Below are 19,181 nucleotides of genomic sequence, written 5' to 3' on the forward strand. Positions count from 1 at the left end.
CCCCTGTAGCCACGCCCCGCCCCTCCTTCCGGGCTTTCCCGGCGCTCGGAGATGACCTCACGCGGCTCTGTCACCGCCCCTTCCGTTTTTTCCGCTGTTGCAGGCGGAGCTCCTCTCGGGCACGTCACTCGTGGCGCGCCTCAGCCGCTCGCACGTGCAGCACCGCACCGCACCGCACCGCACCGTACCGCACCGCTCGCGTGCCGCCGCCGCCATGAGCTGCCCCGTGACGTGCGCCGCCTGGGTGCGCTGCGGCGTTGCCAAGGAAACGCCGGACAAGGTGGGTGGGGGGTGGGGGCCGGGCTGAGGGACCCCCGCCCGCCCCCGCCGCCCGCCCTCACCCCTCTCCGTGTCCGCCCCGCAGGTGCAGCTCAGCGAGGAGGAGCTGAACGGCCTCATCGAGGAGGCCCAGGAGAGGCTGGGGTGAGCCGGGGGAGCGGGGCGGGGGCGGCCGGGCGGCGCCGGGGCCGGGGCCGGGGAGGGGGTGGGAGCCCCCCGGGCCTCGCCGCTGACAGGGCTGTGGAGGGGAGGGGGCGCCCGCGGGCACCAGCCCGCCCCGCAGGCCGCGGGGCTCGGCGAAGGCCCGGCTCGGGAAGCGGCAGCGAGCGGTGGAGACGGGCGGCAGCCAGCACGAGTCCCTCCTGAAGCCGCTCTGTCAAGTCAGTCTGGCGTCCCGGGAGTGACGTTTGTCCGGAGAGTGAAAGGAGAAACGTCGGATGGCGTCTGTCCGGCCTTCGTCGAGGATAAGACAACATGGGTTGTGTTCCCGTGCGGCTCTTCAGTTGTCAGCCGTGTGCTGTCAGAGTGGCTGGGCGTTTCAGGTGCTCGCTCGGGGCCCGGTCCTCGCTGGAGTTGCCGTTCCCACCTAGACTGAGGAAATAAGAAGTTGGGTTCGTAACCATGGGTGCTTCAGGGATGTGTGGCAAACCGAGATGGAAGTCCCAAACTGTCTGTGAAAAAGTGGATGCTGAGGGTGAGACGTTACAGTCTAAGCGAGTCTGGAGGCCGCAGTGGAGGTCAGAATGACTTGGTATTTATGCTTTGGCAAAAAAGGCAAAACGTCACTCGGGTGTGTTTATGGTTCACATATGAAACGGGAGACATCATGGCTCTCCACTCAGCACTCAAAGTCCTTAGTTGTGTAGTTGTGTTAAGTTTTGTCACTCTGCTTTTAAGCAAAAGGTAAATAAACTTATGAAAAGAATAACAGAAGTGACGGACTTAGGAAACATTATCTATGGATGACAATAAAGAAATGGCTCTCTTTTGTCTAGAAAAAGATGAGGTATTGAGGTCTTATTCCATTTTCTGGCCTTCTTCAGTTAGATCTGTTCATAGATTTAGGCTTCTGCTTCAGCTGTGTAGGGTGTGTGGTTATACCACAGTACGTATGATTGAACAGATGCAACAGGTAGCAGTAAAAGCTTCTATAGTTGGGTGAATATTATCCACCCGATTTCTATTAGATGGATCTGTGACTATTGCTGAACAGAGTGTTTTGTCCCAGAATGTGTTTTGTTCTGGTTTTGTTTTTCAGTAGTTCCAAACTCATCTTAAATGTTTGGAAGATTCTTACTTCATGTTAATTTTTTAACCAATTATGTTTAATGTTTCTGTTATCTGTGGTGTTACTCGTTTCTCCTTTATGCATGTGAACTTTTGTTTTTTTGAGTGGATTCCTTTCTCTTGCAATTTCAAAAACATGGAAAGATTTGAGGTGCTGTTTGTTTGTAATTATGTGTTTTGTTAAACCTCAGCACAGAAATTTAAAGACCATCCGCAACAATCAAAGGGTTTATGATCTCTTTATAAGATCTGGTACTTTGTAGGATTTGTTACAACATCAGTCACTTTTTTTCCTGGGCAACGATCACAAATCAAACTCAGATTTAGAATCTCTAATTGTCTTGTTACCAGTTTTTCCTAGTGTAAAAACTGGTAACGTGAAGTGTTTATTGTACTGAACAGATTATAAAAATAGGTTTTTGATATGTACTTTAGAACATGTCTGTGAGAACTGTCTTGGCTCATTGTTGCCTGGGAATTTTGCATGCAGAAGGACAGAAATACAGTGTATTCAGCAGTAATGAGTTCCTATGGAGCCTTCTCCATTGAGACATCTGAGGTGTTGGTTAGGTCCTCAGCCAGTGTTTAATGTACACTTCCTTCTACTGAATTCCTTGCATATGGAATTGTTGCCACGAAAGTTCTGCATTTTCTAGGTGTTGCATAGTTTACCCCATAAGAAGTAATCCACAGTATGTCCCTACCTAGTGAATTTGATGTTGTTTTTTCTCCTAATATAAGTATGGGAAGTATGAGGAAATAAGTTCTTAAAAATCTTGAAGAAATGGAAGAGTCATCACACATGATAGGGCCTGTGGGTGGGGAAAAAAAAAAGGAAGGAATGGATTGGACACATGCAAATGCACAGAAGTGAGGTTGAGAGCATTATATCCACAAAAAAAAAGGTAAGAGAAAGGGATTTAGACACACAGTTTAGCTCTGTCAAGCAAAATTGGTGCCACGTTTTGTCACGAAAACTTTGAAGGAAAAACTTTCTCTGGAAGCCTGAGAATAATGGCGCCTTGTATTTTGGGAAAGGATAGGAAAGGAGTGAATGGATTTCCGAATTATTGGCCTAAAGACTTGAAACCCCTGTGAACAGTCAGGATTGTATGCTGAAATCTTGTTAGCAGTCCCCTAAGCAGTTACCTGGAAGCATTCTAAACGTCTGTCACAGTTTCTCAGGGTTGTGTATCTTTAAACAGGGATGGCGCTGATGGTAGCGATGAAGGCCAGATGGCATGTGACATGAATGTAGCCGTTCCTGGCAGAGCTAAGTCTTCTCATAAAAATGAAGACCTGTCTGATAATGAACTGGATGAATATGATTTGGAAAATTATGATGAAGAGGAATACACAGGTAAGAAAAATTTGAATGTCAGGTATGCAGCGTAAGTGAAGAAGCTTTTCACTTCTTGTTGTACTTAAGACATTAGTATCCTAAAACTACACAGCGCTATGTTTCAAATGCTGGAAATTCACATTTTTAATTATTTGCTTGTCCCAGTTTCGGAAGTCATTTAGTGAGTGAAAGGATTCAGTGTCACCCTCCCTGACACTAGAACCGAGAGTAGTGTTGGAAAGACTGTCACTCCCCCTGCCGTAGTGCTGGAGCAGAGCAGCAGAAGTCCCTGAAAGCACTAAGCAGTTTAGCTTACTGAGGTTCTTATGTTTGGAACTTAGACGTTCATTTAGCCTACTCCTGATATTTTGTAATACAGGTATTGGTACAGGAGTTTCTAACTTCACCTGTCATTGACATGTATAAAAATGTTCTGAAATTCTCATCTAGGTGATCTAGCACTTGGAGACTCTTTGGCTACTCTGGCAGTATATGGGAGTAATGATCATGATCCTTACGTCACTCTGAAAACCACTGTAAGTACCATAAAAATGTTAAATATCTTAAACAGCATAAACTTAAAAATTATTTAAATTTTCCACACTGCCTTAGGGTCTGTAAGTGCTTGCAGTCCTTTTCCAAAGGAAAAGTGTGTGCCAGATTTTTGATCAGATGGAACTCTTTTCTTTTAAAGTTGCTTTGTGCAGTCCTCTCTGCCTGTGCTTTTTACGTTTAAGTCAGATGTTAAGGTGAACTGGCTCGTTATTTAAGCCACATGCTTCTGTATGTGGAGGTGGTTTGTCACCTGTCTACCAGGACCCAGAAAATGCCTGAAGAAATAACAAATCTCAGTATCTGAGGCCACTAACGACCCAAATTAGAAAACTTCCCAGATTGCAAGACTTACACCTTCCACCAGTTTGTGGAAGAAACCAAGCTGAGGTGGACTCCGGCTACATGTCAGATTAGGGGTACGGCATGAAGAAATATGTCCCTGTTCATGAAGCGTGTATGCACAGCATACTGTGTAGTTGACTGTTTCTGCCTGTGTTGGTTTCCACCAAGTATCCGATGGGGAACATCTTTGCAGGAGCTGGCTTTGTAGGAGCTCTGCAGGGGGTGAAGAAGTCTCTGGCTGCAGTCTAACACAAGCTAACTGCGTCAACAGCACTGTCCTGTTATGCAGCCTGTTTGTCTTTTTCTGGTGAGCAGGGATGCAGCATGCAAGACATGAGGTAATCCTTCTACTCTACTTAACATAGGTATTGCCTTAGCTGGAATATTGAGTGCTTCTTCAGAAGAGATATGGAGGGAGTCCAGAGAATATCCCGCAGTTTAGTTCAGAAGGATAGATTGCAACTTTTAATTGACTTATTTTACATGGAGAGATTCCAGAAATCAGTTAGAAGGTGAGGTTGTGTGAGAAGAGACAATGTAATCTAGAGAGCAACTAGGAGAGACTACGATCATCTGGGGCAGGGTGATGGAGTAGGTGAATTTTTGAGGCCTCTTCAAAGCATAAAGATTCTGAGATTTTTCTGGGTGCTGTCCTATTTTGGATTCTTTACAAAGCTAGTAAGATTGAAAGAAAAGAGTAGCTGTAGGCTTCTACCACAACATCTAGTTTGTGTGTCAGGAGACTTTGTCAAACACGTGTGGTCTCAGACAAGGAGTTGTTATGGTGACTTCACATACCGTAACAAAGCTCAAGGAGGAAGGCATACGTCTTATCTTTACAACAAGTTCACTTGCTACGTGCACTTTGAGGCACTGTATGTTTTCTCTGTGTTCCACTGGCTGGTTGATGATTTTTCTTGCTCCTGTGTACCAGTAGAGGAGAGAAATGCTTTAAAAGTGATTTTTGTAGTCAAAGAGGTTTTTGTGCAGGGATTCAGGGAGAATATGAGCTGCATTTATTCTGTGTCAGAAAAGCTAACTTTGTTCCAGACGTAGAAAAAGTGAACACCTTTTTCTCAGGCCTTTCTTCCTACACTCAAGTCCTTTCCTCAAGTTCTGAAGGAGAATACTTTCTAGTGTTTCAACATGCATTTTATGTTGTCTTTTGATATTTACTACTAGTACTGTTGAAGACTAAGTACTGTGCAGCATTAAGTTGATTAATTCAAAGAACTGCAGTACTTGATAGAATTCAAATATTGAAAAGATGCTTGAAGTGAATAAAAACGAAATTAAAAGCTTGCAACAGGAAGTCCAAAAAGCCTTGTATGTGTTGTATTTTTGAAGGATGGTACTCTGTTTGCGTAAGGCTATTGACTTTTATGTACGGTTCTTAGTTTTCCACTAACAAAAATTCCCCGAATGCCTTCCATTCCTCAGTAACAATGAAAATTAGATGAGAGGTTACATCTGTTCTGGTACAGCTGAATGCCCAGTATAGCTGTAGGCAGTACTTTTCTGGTAATATTTTCCAGAAAGTAGACAATGCTTTAATGCTCTTGGAATTGCTTCCTGCATGTGAGAAGCAGTTACAATATGCTTATTGTGTAAAAAGTTGTTACGCCACATAAACGCTCAAGGCTTGAGAGCACAAGGGAAATAAGCTATGTATGTGGGCTCCTGGTGGTGATTCTCTTTTCAGCAGTGGGCTGCATCATGGTAGCCTCAAAAGATGGTTTCATATTTGGTAATTAAACATCTCTCTAAATCCACCTAGGTCCACAGAAACAGTCCTTCAGTCTATACAATAACTATTCAATCTCCCCATGATCGAGTCTGGTTCCTGTCTTTCTCTGTTTACCACCATAAGATGGTTTTAGGTGGGTGGGCAGCAGGGTGTTGGGTTTTGAGTGTTTTCAGTTGTGGTTAGAAGTTATTACTGATTCAGCCTTTTGAACGTGTGGAGTTTTGTGCGTTTATGTGCTTTGCTCAACATCCGTTGTCTCTCCTTTTTGCTGTTCAGGATCAATATGAACAGGAGGACTTTTTGATTAAGCCCAGTGACAACCTTGTCCTTTGTGGCAGAGCTGATAAAGACTGTTGTAGTTTGGAGGTCCACGGTAAGTAACATAGGATTTGTTCCTTACGGTGAACTTCAGGAATATGTCTTGCCTATCCTGTTCCATATGGTTGTGTAGAAGGGGGGAGGTGTTTTTTTCAAAGTCTTTTTTCTCCCCATCTGCCCTGTGTGTTTTGTTGTCTTTCCTGCATCATGGTGCTTTAGCCACTTTCCAGAACTGGAGTATTTGATGTGCAGTTACTGTTATTTAGAGGATAGTGTGCCTTTATCAGGCTGTATAGCATTTTCTTTCCTTATTTTATTCCTAATGACACTTAGAAATACTCTGGGATTTTTATTCTCTGAACATATGATCTTTCTTCCCAACAGTCTTACTTTCCATATCATGCAAGCTTCCTCTAGTGGTTTGTTGTTGGTTTGTTTTGTTGTTTTTTTTTTTTTCTTTTTTTCTTCTTCCTTGCTTTCTCCTTGCTTCTTTAAATGTGCTTTCCACTGCTAGGAGTAGAAGAATCAGCGCCTTTATCATCTTAGTTTTAGAAGAGATGAACCTTAATTGGGTCTGAATACCACTTGTTCTAGAGATGGGTTTAGCTTTACTTTGTAAAGGATTTTTCTGTTGCAGCAAGGAGTACTACTGAGTGTGCTGAAGATACCATCTTTTCTTACGGTGGTTCTTTGGGGGAACGTTTCTGGCTACTTCTGCCATGGTACATGTTTCTGCAAGCAAAGTATTCTGTTGTAAGAAAACAGCAAGACCAAAGTGTTTGAAGGCATCTCTTCAGATACCAGCATCTGGCATTTTCTGTATCTGGAGGTGTTTAGAAATTTTATTAACTGTGTTATTTTCCCTGTATAAACTTATAAAACAATAGCACAGGCTTCTGCAGTTTATAACATTGGGTAGCCCTGTGAGTTAATTACTAAGACTACTTAGTTAACTGAAGAGTGGTTAGTATCTGAACATCTGTCACGTGCACTTAAAAACGGCACAGTGATTTTGTGCGTGTGATGATACCATTTTATTAAAATAATTAATGGGTTTTATCTGCTATCCAGTTAGTAAATTCTTTTATTATAAGGAGAAAAATAGCTGGCTAAAGGGAATGCTGTGTTTAGTATATGGCTGCTTTACCAAAACTCTTACTGTATCTCAGTTACAACCTGCTTAAGGCAACTTCATCAGACTTCTTCAGCTTCCTCTAATTTGAAAACTGTTTTTCTTTTACCTTAATTTCCCCTTTGATTGCATCTGGAATTATTTCTTTTTTTTTTTTTTTTTTAACCTGCTGATGCTGTAAAATGAATGTCTAAACCCTCATTAATGTATCCTGATGTAGAAAGTATTTTGAAGTGATCTTACAAACAAAGTAGCGAAGTATGCTTGGAATAAAGTGTCTAAGCTTTGCTGAACGTGCCACTTCTTTATCTAAAGTACACAGGAGCATGTTTGTTTTGTGTAATTCTGTGAGGCATAACATTACTACTTGGAGGCCACATCTGCCTTTTGCAGAAATGAACTGTTTATAGGTGCTTGCTTTTCCTCTTCGCTGATGTTTTGTATATCTTCAATTCTTTTTCAGTTTATAATCATGAAGAGAACTCATTTTACGTACATCATGATATTATCTTGCCTGCTTACCCTCTAAGTCTGGAGTGGTTGAATTTTGATCCTAGTCCTGATGAATCACTAGGTAAATTACGAAGGATACTGTAAATGTCCAGTTAAATATTTTTTGCTTGAAAAGTATATAAATGTAATGTTGTCACTAAATAATTTCCTCCAGTGGTATGAACAGAAATACAACCAAGATATTAAGATGGAAAAACTGAATATCAGTTTTTTTGGTTTGGTGATACAGTCATCTTAGTGATGCTGCCATAACAAGTGATTTGACTAAAACACTGGTTTTATTACAAATAATTAAGTTATTGTCAATTACAGACCAGAGCAAGCTCTTCCCTAATCTGCTTTATTTTGCATTTGCAAATGAAAGGTTGCTTTTGTTCAAAGTCATTATGGCCAATGCAGTTGATTAACTGTAAAACACAGCAAAGTTTATATATATTTATGTATTTAGTAACCTTTTTTCCTGTGTTTTACAGATTATTTTTTTTTTTCCCCCCATAGCACAGGGAATCTGTTTTTTTTTTCTTTCCTTATAAAAGCAAACAAAACGTGGAACTTTATACAGCTTCTTTGAACAGTTACTTGTACTGAAGCAGAAGTGTACTGGAGAGCAAGTACATTTTTTTTCTGGCAACATCTGCTGTCAGTTGATATTTTTAAATTGCTCCTTGTCAGTTATAATCATCAAGGATGGCCAAATAGAAGATTCTGGCACATAAGTATAAGTTTTACTTAATCAAAGAAATAAGCAACAGCTGGATTGCCAAATACGCTGTTTCATAACTCTAAATGTGGTTGCATTTGGGTTTCTGCTTGTAGGAAATTATGTTGCAGTGGGTAACATGACCCCAGTTATTGACATTTGGGACCTTGATATAGTAGAATCCTTAGAACCAGTCTTTTCTCTTGGAGGCAAGAAAGAGAAAAAGAAGAAAAAGAAAGGAAAGAAAGTAAGTATTGCAGAATGGTTTATCTGGTTGGATGGAGGAAACTTAGAGCAAGGATAATGTCGTTATTCCTTTTTTTCCTACACTGAAAAAAGAATAGATAATCTAGTTTAATTCCGCCTGTCATGTTGACAGATAGTGTTTAGACAGGTTACAGAAGATAATGTCATGGTCGTCTGCAATAGCTTAAAATTAGTATTTTCCTGTGACTCAGAGAGTTAAAAAGGCACTGAGCAATACAGGACAAGGTTGACACTAACAAAATACGTTCACTCAGGATTCACCTCTGTTAGCTTTATCTATCTAAAATAGATAAAAAGCTAGTCATTGAGATTGTCTAAGGTGAATGCATAGAGACACCCCCAGAGAATGGCTGAGTTTCTTTCAGTGGACTGCAGAGAAAACCTTAACTACCAAAGAGGAAGACTGAGGTTTAGACTGGATGCTAAATTACATGAGATGAATCTGACCTTCGTTGTATGCCTGAATGTGTTGTTATGATTTGTCCAAATTCTTTGGTATGTAAAACAAGCGTGGAAGATAACATAACTTAAATTTTCTGGATTTTGCTTATAGTAGATGCTTCAGGAAGTGCTTAAAGACTCACTAGAGTAAATAGGGAAGGTGAACACTGGGTATATAGCTAATCTTGGTTTCCCAAATAAAGGAGTACTGCAGTATTAGTCAGCTAAAGAACCACTCTGTGTAGTTGTGAAGGGGGTTTACTTGTTGAGCTCTCAGACCTGGTTTTAAAAACAATAGAAAAAATATCCTTGGAAGGGGAATTCGTTCTGTGAAACTTGCTTCTGAAAATCACTGAGTTATCAGAATTGCTGTTGAAGAAACCATTCATAAATGTTACCTCAATTTGAAATGCTAATTGTTCTCTGTATGGATAATTAAAGCCTGGAATTAAGAACAGAAGAGGAATGGGGTGGCTTATGGATGGCTTCCAGTTGCTGTCCCAGGGAACTTTGAAGCTTAACCATTTTAAATTAGAATTTGTGGGAGCTGGCAGTTACAAGGACCTAAAGCTCAGTTAATTGAGAGAAGGGAGAGGGAACTTCCAGGAGTGTTTAGAAAGAAGCTGAAGAAGCTGCACATTAGCTGGAGACAATGAAATTTCTTCTACTAGCCTGAAAGGAGTAACCAGTTCTGTAAGCCCACCAGCTGTGAATGGAGGAATCTGAGATCTGGGCTAGGAGGCGAGGTGCAGGTACTGCAGAGACAGTTCTATCAAAAGCCTTGTTGCAGCAAGTGAGAATAATTTAAAACATGAAGTTGTTTGTGAAGGCATTAAGGAGTTCATACTACTGTGTTGTAATGCTTGATTTCTGTTGAAGCTGTAATTTTCAAAAGTATGTTGTGTCTGCATACACAGAGTTTATCTTCAGAAGAGACAGTGAAAGGACATACTGATGCGGTGCTTGATCTTTCATGGAATAAACAAAGCAGGTAAAAGAATACTTGAATAACAATGGACGGTTACAAATTTGTATACTTAATTAGGCATACATTTTTCACACAAATCCAAAATCTTGTGTAGTATAACATTGAACTTGAAAGCAGTGCTGAAATGAATCAATTCTCAAAAATACACCCCCCCCCTTTTTTTTTCAACTAGAAGTCTTGATTTATTTTTTTAAAAACCTATATATTGCTGCAGATCACTTTTTATTTGCAAGCTGTCCAGATGAGGGCGGGGCTAAGGTGGGTCTAAGCCATTTGATATATAGGCTACATTTAAGTTAGATGCACAAATTGGAGAAGCAGAAGGGCTGCCCTGATCCGTGCCAATCTGCCAATGACCTAAAACACCATTTCAACAGATAGAAGTAGATTTATAGAAGGAAGTCCTTGCTACGCTGTTTTTTTCCCTCTGGCTTTTTCCCCAGTGCTGTGAACAGAAAAGAGAGTGTAAAAGCCTTGATAGCACAGTTATAGAAATGCCTCTGACCTTTGGGTTATCCTAGGCACAGAGAATTCCCTGTTGCCTGAATGAACTAGCGACGATGCTGCTGCTTTTTATCGCTTAGGTCTTTTTTAACAGTTCAGCTGTCAGAGGATCCTCAGCATGGGCCTTGAAACTGTTCCAGTCAGACATGGGCTGATTTTTTTAAAAATTTTTTTTTCCTGCTGTCGTAAATGTCTCTGAAGATATGCATAGTCAAGTCCGCATACTCCTGATGAGCAGGTGTAAGCCTTCACTTAAAATGCTTGTTATCTAGATACTGAAGAAGGAAACACGCACATAGACGTGCAGTAAATGTACATAAATTGCACTCTTAATTTACAGAGTGTTGTCTATTGTTCTTCAATTATACATATGCACAGAGTGTGGTAGCGATCATTCCATCAATGTTACAAAAGAGTAGCTTTCATCTACCTAGAAACGGTTGTCTGGTGATAATACAGAAACAAGTCACAAAAATTACGGCTGCAATAGTTAAGTGTCTGGAATGCATAATTCTGTAATGTGCTGAGTTACGAACTCATTGATACTGGATGATCTTTCAGGAAATAAAAACAGCCTTGAAGTGGGAAGTTCAGGGGCAAAACAAGGAGCTCCTTGGAGCAGCTATATTTAAATGTTTTGATGATGTTTTTTTTAAGCAAGACATACTGTGACAGCTCTCTATAAATAACTTTCTGCCTGGAGGTCATAATGATGTTACTGTAAAATGTTCTCATAGCCTTCACTATGCATTTTCTTAACTTTCCCTTCTAACGTTGTTTGGGAGAACAGTGTTTCCAGAAGAATGTTAGCTCTTTCAGTCAGAAACACTTGGTTAGTATTAGGGGGGAAAGAAAAAAAAAAAGAAAAAGGTGTGGGCAGAGCGGTTTCAATCAGAAACAGCATGTTGAGGTAATGGATCTGTTTTTAAGAGCAATGGTAGCAATTGTACTCTGTATTTGACAGGCCTTTGGGAATGTTTTGAGGTTTTTTCTGATTAAACTTCTAAACTGTGTGTTTATTGCTTTAACACAATTGGTCAAATTTAAGTTGAAATGTGGGGTCTGTAAACTAACTAAAATATTAGCAGTTCCTTTCAGCATTCTATGAAGGATGTAGTGTTGGGTCTTCAGTAGTGATATAAACACTCAGATATTGGAGAGCAAAATACTTTAAAAACAGGTTTGTCTGGCTCTTGGCTGTATGCATATGCAAATAAAACTAAGTTGCATAGGTAGTGTTTAAAAATACTATCTTAATGTCAAAGGAATGGAAGTGCTTAAAAGCCTTTCTTGCTTTGTTTTGTTCAAGAAATCTTCCAGTAATGATATTTTAAGTCGGGGAGCGGGGATCCAAGCAAAACTGTCACTTATAATAATAAGTGTTGTACTAATATAATGTAATACAGCTTGTTTGTAGTCTTTACTTGTAACTTAGAATTACCTTCAGGGAGGTATCCCTCAGGCTTGAGATATATAGTCTATAGACCAGAGTGTACTTGATCTCAGAATCAGGCTCTGTACGTATTTTGGATTTTTGACCGTTATTTATTTGTATCTGTATAAAGATTTTTAAACCTTATTTTTTGATCCGTTATCAGGAATGTTTTAGCAAGCGCGTCTGCTGACAATACTGTGATTCTGTGGGATATGTCTGTGGGTAAGCCAGCAGCCAGCCTGATGCTACATACAGACAAGGTATGTAATAATTGCTATGTTTCTTCCACTGTAAAATACAGAGAAAAAATAACCTCAGTTTTTCATTAGCTGCTTGGTAGTGAACCTTTAGAACAACAATTCTGTAATTTTCTAACAACTGTGCAGAATTCTTTAAATTTCTGAATTAGCTGCTTTGGTGAACAACGCCGTATTTGCTTTTAAAAATGTCATTTAACTTACCCTTTAGAAAGTTTGCAGAGATTTACAGCAGTTTTTAAAATGCCTTTTGTGTGAAAGCCGTGATGGTTAGGAAACTAATAGTGCTGGTATAAGCTACAAAAAGTAGATCTCTGAGCATAGGTCAAATTGTAACTCTCTCTTAAAGGAAGCAATGAGTGTCAGTTACAGTTTGTTGTAGGTAAGAAAGGTTTAAAATAAATGATACTAAAATACCATAGTAATGGGTACTTCAGAAACAAATTCATCTCATAGTAATTAAAATGTGAAAGTTATTAATAGCTGTAACCTTATTTTGCTGTTAACAAAGTCGCTGCCCTTGGCAAACTCCTGATTTTAATTTTTTGCTAACATCTGCATTTTTTGCCAAACTGGAAGCAGCTGTTCTTTTACCTCCTCCAGCTTATTTTTTTTTAATATCTAGGGCAGAAAAGGGGGCATGTGGTTCCATTCAGTTAAATTATATTGGAAAATATCTTGTTTCCATTGGGTGGGGGTGTTTGAAATAAAAATAATGTGCATCTCTTGGACTGTTTTATGAGAAATCTGAGTATCAACAAGCTTAATAGGAGGGTTTTTTCCGGGGAAATGTTCTGGTTTTGGGTGGGGGGGTTGTGCTCTGTTTGTTCAAAGAAAATTCCTGTATATGTGTATTATATCTCAATGCTTATTTTTTAAAATAAAATCTTCTGTTATCTAGGTCCAGACAGTGCAATTTCATCCATTTGAAACTCAGACCCTTATTTCTGGATCTTATGATAAGTACGTACGTCAGGGTAATATTTTCAAGTGTTACACGTACGGAGGGTATTAGTATTGAATTAAGCCCGTTAAGTTGCCTCATGTTTTCCTTTTGATTTGCTTATAACTGTGCCAAATTTGAGTAATACTATTATTTGTTTTCCAGTAAGGTAACCAGATTTGTATGTGGCCAAAATGTAGTTTTCCTTACCTCTTTCTCAGGACTAGCCAAATCCTTTAACCATCTGGACTGACATTTTCTGTGCCAGGTATCTGCTCCAAATTGAATTTATTTCTTAATTTGGCCTTATGGCATTTTCTGCATCGGGAATGTGTCACTGGTCCTTCCTGTGAAAACTCGGCAAGGTTTTGCCAAACTGCAAGACCAGGGTGGGGGCATGAGGGACTTTAAAATCCCAGTCCGCTCCCTACAGCCTCTACTGATGGGCATGCCATAGCCAAAGTTTAACAGGCCATCTCCTGTGACTGCAGCTTGGAGATGCTGTGAAATGGTTTGTGTCTGGGCACTTGGACTAGTGCTGTAACTGCTAGTTTATATAAGCCCTGCCAGCCAAAAAACTTCCCCTCTCTTCTCCTGTCTCCTAGGGGTAACTTTTTAATTTTGTTCTATAACCATGATTTTTTTATATATATCAATTTTTTTATTCTGCTTTTAAGACTTTGTCCTTGTGTTAAAGTATTTCAAGACTTGTCAATCTTTAGCCAAGCTTTATGTTCTCTGGCTTGTATTATGCTCTTGCTACATCTGCTTAAGTAAAAGTGTCGGATAAAAACCCTTTATTGTTGTTAGTAACCTGCTTCTGTCCACTTTCGTCCCCCTTGACTTCCTTCCATAAAAATAAGAAAAAAGTCCAAACACTGAGACCAGCTTCTCGATCCCTTTTTAGCTAGCCCTTTGAGCCCATGGGCACCTCTAAGCCAGTCCGCTGTCTATGAACTAGCAGACTGCCTTCGTGGGTTTTTCCTGTAAAGCTTCCCAGGACCACAGGCTAGTCAATAATTATTGGCAGATGCCTTCGTAACCTGAAAGTCAGACCGTTAAAAATTGCATATGTACTAAACCCATTGTTGCAAAATGCCTGGTAAAAGAGCTGAGAAATCTAGATCGCATTTCTTTGGCTTTAATTATAGGATAGAGTGGGAGTGGGTTACATTGTGGATGTAAATTGTGGTGAGATGTTGTGAGAGTGACATCATCACTGCTTTCTTGCATTTGCGTCCAGGAGCTTTTTGAGTTGGGACAGGTTCTGCCGCCACTGGGCTGAGCACAAGCCTGTAAAGAATCCCAAAGGACCCACTAACTCTTATCTGCTCTTTCTCTCTTTGGAGTAGCATTTCCCTAACCACTTGTAAAGAGATTTTTTTTTTTTAATTAAAGCATATTTGAAAATGTTTATATATGTATTGCAAATTGATTTCCTAATTAGTGCATTATTTTGAACAGTCATTACTTGACTTTACTGAAGTCTGTTCATAATTAAGTGATATATTTGCATAATTATGGTCTCCTGTATGATAAGTATCTTTATGTATTGAGCAAATTGGAGCTCTCTTTGCTTAAATAGAACGGCTGTTTGTAACCAAGATGAAACTTTGAAGCATATAGAAAAAGCTTGTGCTTATCTCAGACGTTTTCATCTGTAATTGAGTTGGAAGACTAAATAGTGAAGTTGTTTCCATTTTAATTTTTGAACTATAGTTCACATGGACCTTCTGTAGGTGCCAGTGGTAAAACAAACTTCATGAAGTATTCTGCCATTTTTTTTTTTTTTTTCTTAATTTCCTATCACTTTTTCCCGTAGATCAGCTGTGCTGTATGATTGCAGAAACCCACAAGATAACCATCGCATGTGGCGGTTTAGTGGTCAGGTTGAAAGAGTAACCTGGAATCATTTTTCACCTTGTAATTTCTTAGTGAGTACATGCTCTTCTGTTCTTGGTCTGTTGACTGTTGCCATTTCATTTAACCCGTATTTTTGTGTTCATAATGTTTCTGAATCATATAATGGACCTGATGGACAGTTGGACTGTTGGCATTACGTATTTTAAAAATGGAGTGTGTGGGAGGATGGTTTTTAAGCAGTTTTTTCAACAAGTATATTGAGACCAGCTACTTACTTGGTATCTTCATTATGACAGTAGAAAAGAAATTGATGCTGATGTGTTTTTACTCCAGAGGTGGCTTCTTTGCCATGTTGTTAGAGCATTCAGTGGCTGGGATATATTTTCCTTTGCATAGTTGCTGTTGTGTTCCATGTAATGAGGCAATTGCAGCTGAGAAGTAGCTGATTAGAACCAAGATCCTGAATATTAAGTCAGTGTTTTAAATCAGCGCTAGAGGGCACTATCCTCCTGTCTGGTGTAGAGTAAAAATACCTTGGTTTTATCGAGATTTTTATTATAAAACTTTTAAACAGAATTTAAAAACAGATCTTTTTTATTATCTCAATGGCTGTCTAGTTCTCTGTTGCTTTGTGTATACAGCCGACAAAAGCAGTTGCTCAGTTCTGTTGGGTTTACGATGTTGATCTCTCAGCATAATCACACTTAGCTTTGCACAGGGCTATTATGCAGCCACAGGATGGCTCCAGACACTTTGGACTGACAGTTAAGAGACTAAAGGCTCTGTATTTCATTGCCTAACAAGAAAGCCAAGCTTAGTAGTGCAACCATCTTCAAAATACAATTTAAGAAATTTGCACAGGATTAAGACTCCTATGTAAATCCCTGCAGCATAGTTCAGGTACGTAGAATAGGTCGGGCACCAGCTGGATGGAGTCTACCTGTGGGGATGCAGAGCTGTGTGCGCTGTGTAATGTGCCCTGCTGAGAAGTAGTGTAAGTCTGTCTCCAATCACAGGGATCTAATAGAGGGTGGGTATTATTTCATAGGAGCTTTTTTCCAAATGAATGACTACGGCGGTTTGTTTTTAAAATGTTGTGGTTTCCTTAGGCAAGCACAGAGGATGGCTTTGTGTACTGTCTGGATGCTCGTTCTGATAAGCCACTGTTTACTTTGAAAGCTCACGATGAAGAGGTGTCAGGTAAATTGTGCGTGTGTTGTGTTTGTCCCCAGTGGCGAGGCACGGTTGGAAGGTGTCTTAAACCGATAGAAGTGGGGTGGTGGTGGTTCCTTGCTTAGCAGATCAGAGTTGTGCGTATTAATCATGGGCAGCTGGCGCATGAAACGGATCTCTGCTGAGGAGCCACTGTAAGCAAAGTATTTTAACAACAGTGAACTTTCTCAGTGAATATCATGAATAAGCGTGTCAAAACAGATCTGTTCACTTGGGCCACACTCCCTGTGGTTTTTTGGGTGAGGAAGAACAAAAACCATGCAATCTGGTCCATGATCATTTTTACCTCCTCTAGCCATAATTATTTTATACTGACATTCAGTCTGGAGATGGTTTAGGTATGGCACATGGGAAGGTTTTCACGCTGCCTCCTTGAGGCTACTTTAATTATTTGATCAGTGTAGGAGCTTCTAAATAGCGACTTGAAGCACTTGATGAGGAGTCTAAAATGAGGTCGTCTTGGATAGCAAAAGAGATGGTCTTTGGCAAATGAATGAAGAAAACTACCTGGGGAAGCCAGGTTGTGTGAAGTAAGAAGCAGAACAATAGCACCTTTTGCACTGTTACTGTTGTTGGACTGAGAGACAAACCAGGCCTACCTGAAGTCAGTTTGCTCTCGCTACAGGGAGCAGTGGCAGCATGAAACTTAAAATTAAGTTTTTGCTGCTTTGTGCTGGAACAGTTTAGTGTGAGGAGAATATTAAGTTTGCTCTCATGACTTCACTTCAAAATGTATCTATCTTCATCTCTGTGAAACAGTGGTTACCTGGTGCTCTCACACTGCTGCACTCTTCATCTTCCAGGGCTACAACTAAGCAGTCAGATCAAAGGGTGCCTTGTGACATCATCTGCTGACAAATATGTGAAAATTTGGGATATCCTGGGAGAAAGACCAAGTTTAATCCATTCCAGGAATATGAAAATGGTAGAGTAATATTCATTTCTTGATTCCAGGAAGGTTTATATATAAACTATGTCTGCTTAATTTTTGTCTAACTTGAATTTTGTTTTACATAATGTAACATCATTTAGGAAAAAAAAAAAAATCACACCTGTGTATTCTGGGTAAATCATGCTCATTACAGTGCAGTATTCAATTCAACATGTAATTGGCAGACCGCTTCAAAGCCTCAGACCTGAATACCAGATACAATGTTCTAAGCAGTACTTCAGGTACTCCAACGCGTATCTGCCAGGTTCAAGACAAAGATGTGATTTACTGTTTGTAGTTAGCAGCTCTTGACTTTAATTCTGTGTCTTTACAAAGCAAGTGTCAGGAAACTTACAGAGCTTACATTGTCAAAACTTGCTTGGTGAAAGTATTTTCAGATGACAAATTCATTTTAGAATGATATTTAAAAAAAAAAAAATCCTCCTCTTTCTGCCTCCCTCCCAGGGTGTTCTCTTCTGTGCAGCTTGCTGCCCTGACTTCCCGTTTGTGTTTGCCTTTGGAGGAGAGCGACAAGGGCTGCGTGTTTGGGATATAAGCAAGATTTCTGCAGGTAACATTCTCATTTCTTTGAATCTTGTGGCTCTCCTCTTGCCCCCAGGGTGTATTTGTATATTCAGTAATGTATTGTGGCTTTGAGAGAAACCGTAGGTTAATATTTTTAAATATTTTTAAATACCTCAAGACTGCATATGTGTTAAAGTTTTCAGCTTCAAAAAATGTGGGTTTTTTTCTAACTTGGAGAACTGTTTGCCACATGATTTATTTTCTTGTAGCTGAAGTATAATACCTGATTTCTTAAAATACCTGTTTTACTTTTTTCTTAATGTTCCTGGTGTAATCAAGTATTACATTCTTGAGGACCTATAGGAATATAAGTGAGGACTGGTTTTGATCAGTGTTGTAGCTATGTGTAACTAAATGGCCTGAATTTTTGCAGAAGGCTTTTAAGAGCTTGGTGGAAACCAGAGAGACTAAAACCAGACATAAATTATTTAAACTTAATGTTTTGCTCTACAAAACTCATCCATTTCACAGTACTTAGGTACAGCAGTTATGCACAGGGAAACCTCTAGAGATGCTCTGGAGGAGAAATAACAGGACTTGTAATTTAAGGATCATATGTGGGAGGTTGTTCTGACGTGTAAACTTCAACTCCCTACTCGGGGTAAGGCTTTAAAACTGCATCCCGTTCCGTGATGTTCGCCATGCTGTACCTGCTGTACCACTCTTGTCTCTGGAACGATAACATGTAAGCAATCCCCTCTCTGTTGCAGTGAATGAAGTTTTTGGAAACAGAGAGAGACTTGTTCTGGCTAGTGCCAGTTCTGTGGCTGGCAGCTCCGTGGCCGGCAGTAGCAGCAACGATTCGGAGACAGCAATGGAATCATGATGGACCAAACATCACAAAATCAAAGCAATTAATGGGACTGCGACCATGTACGTTCTACAAATCCTTCTGTTTGGTGAGAGTTCATAGAAATGACTCTAGTGTCTTGCAATCTGCCGGCTTCTTCATCTCAGACAAAGAAACACGGTGACGTGGTTAAGCTCTAAGTCAGCAGTTCGAAGTTCCTGCCTCTGTTACTGCCTTTGAAAGATTAAAAGTCACTTACTTTTGCCTGAGATTATCATCCCTGAAACAGGGGCTACTATGTGCAAAGTTGATATATAAAATGAAATAGTCACTAGAAAAGCATCCTGCTCCTACCAGAAGTTTGCTGAATACTGCAAAGAAGGTAAATATCTTCTAAAGGCATAAGGAAAAATACTTCAGACAACAGTTGTGTAATAAATAAACAAAAGCTGAATGAAATGACAAGTCTAAATAGAGAATTTATCCTTAATTTAGGGCTAGATTTACAGATTTCTAATACAGATTTTAAAAGTTCTTCTGTGTAACTTTTTTAAGTCTTAAGAGTATTTCTTGGGCAGTAAGTTGGAGTCCCTGAGTAGAATCTTGAAATGTATCTGTAACTCCTCAGATCACCAGTATCAAACCAGAAATATCCCAGCTGTATCCCATCAGATCAAGGGTTTCTTCTTCCTGGTTCCACAGCACTGGAGCTTATGGATGTTGCCTTTG

General features: G+C 39.9%; 1 protein-coding gene across 3 annotated transcripts; it reads left to right on the forward strand.

Annotated features, from left to right (window-relative positions):
- Positions 1-140: 140 nt before the first annotated feature.
- On the forward strand, positions 141-19,172 carry PWP1 (PWP1 homolog, endonuclein). 3 transcript variants are annotated; one of them, XM_082310731.1, is made up of 15 exons: positions 141-280; positions 365-423; positions 2,772-2,926; positions 3,359-3,444; positions 5,829-5,925; positions 7,466-7,576; positions 8,332-8,462; positions 9,841-9,914; positions 12,014-12,110; positions 13,009-13,070; positions 14,873-14,984; positions 16,023-16,113; positions 16,950-17,071; positions 17,543-17,648; positions 18,373-19,172. In XM_082310731.1, the coding sequence occupies exons 1-15, from the start codon at positions 215-217 to the stop codon at positions 18,486-18,488; spliced, it is 1,485 nt and encodes a 494-aa protein (XP_082166857.1). In that variant the 5' UTR covers positions 141-214; the 3' UTR covers positions 18,489-19,172. The 3 variants fall into 3 exon arrangements, with proteins under 3 accessions (XP_082166857.1, XP_082166858.1, XP_082166859.1); XM_082310732.1 differs by lacking the exons at positions 141-280; positions 365-423 and adding an exon at positions 530-1,016; XM_082310733.1 differs by lacking the exons at positions 141-280; positions 365-423; positions 2,772-2,926; positions 3,359-3,444 and adding an exon at positions 3,975-4,143 and having other exon boundaries at positions 18,373-19,166.
- The last annotated feature ends 9 nt before the right edge of the window (positions 19,173-19,181 follow it).

This window comes from Platalea leucorodia (assembly GCF_965183815.1).
Source record: "Platalea leucorodia genome assembly, chromosome: 4".
Lineage (NCBI taxonomy): Eukaryota > Metazoa > Chordata > Aves > Pelecaniformes > Threskiornithidae > Platalea > Platalea leucorodia.

Excerpts from the sequence above, each read along its gene's own strand:
- PWP1 (XM_082310731.1), top strand. The coding sequence starts at position 215 with ATGAGCTGCCCCGTGACGTGCGCCGCCTGGGTGCGCTGCGGCGTTGCC. Across the intron at positions 2,927-3,358 it reads TGATGAAGAGGAATACACAG|GTGATCTAGCACTTGGAGAC; the intron begins GTAAGAAAAATT and ends ATTCTCATCTAG. Across the intron at positions 17,649-18,372 it reads TATAAGCAAGATTTCTGCAG|TGAATGAAGTTTTTGGAAAC; the intron begins GTAACATTCTCA and ends TCTCTGTTGCAG.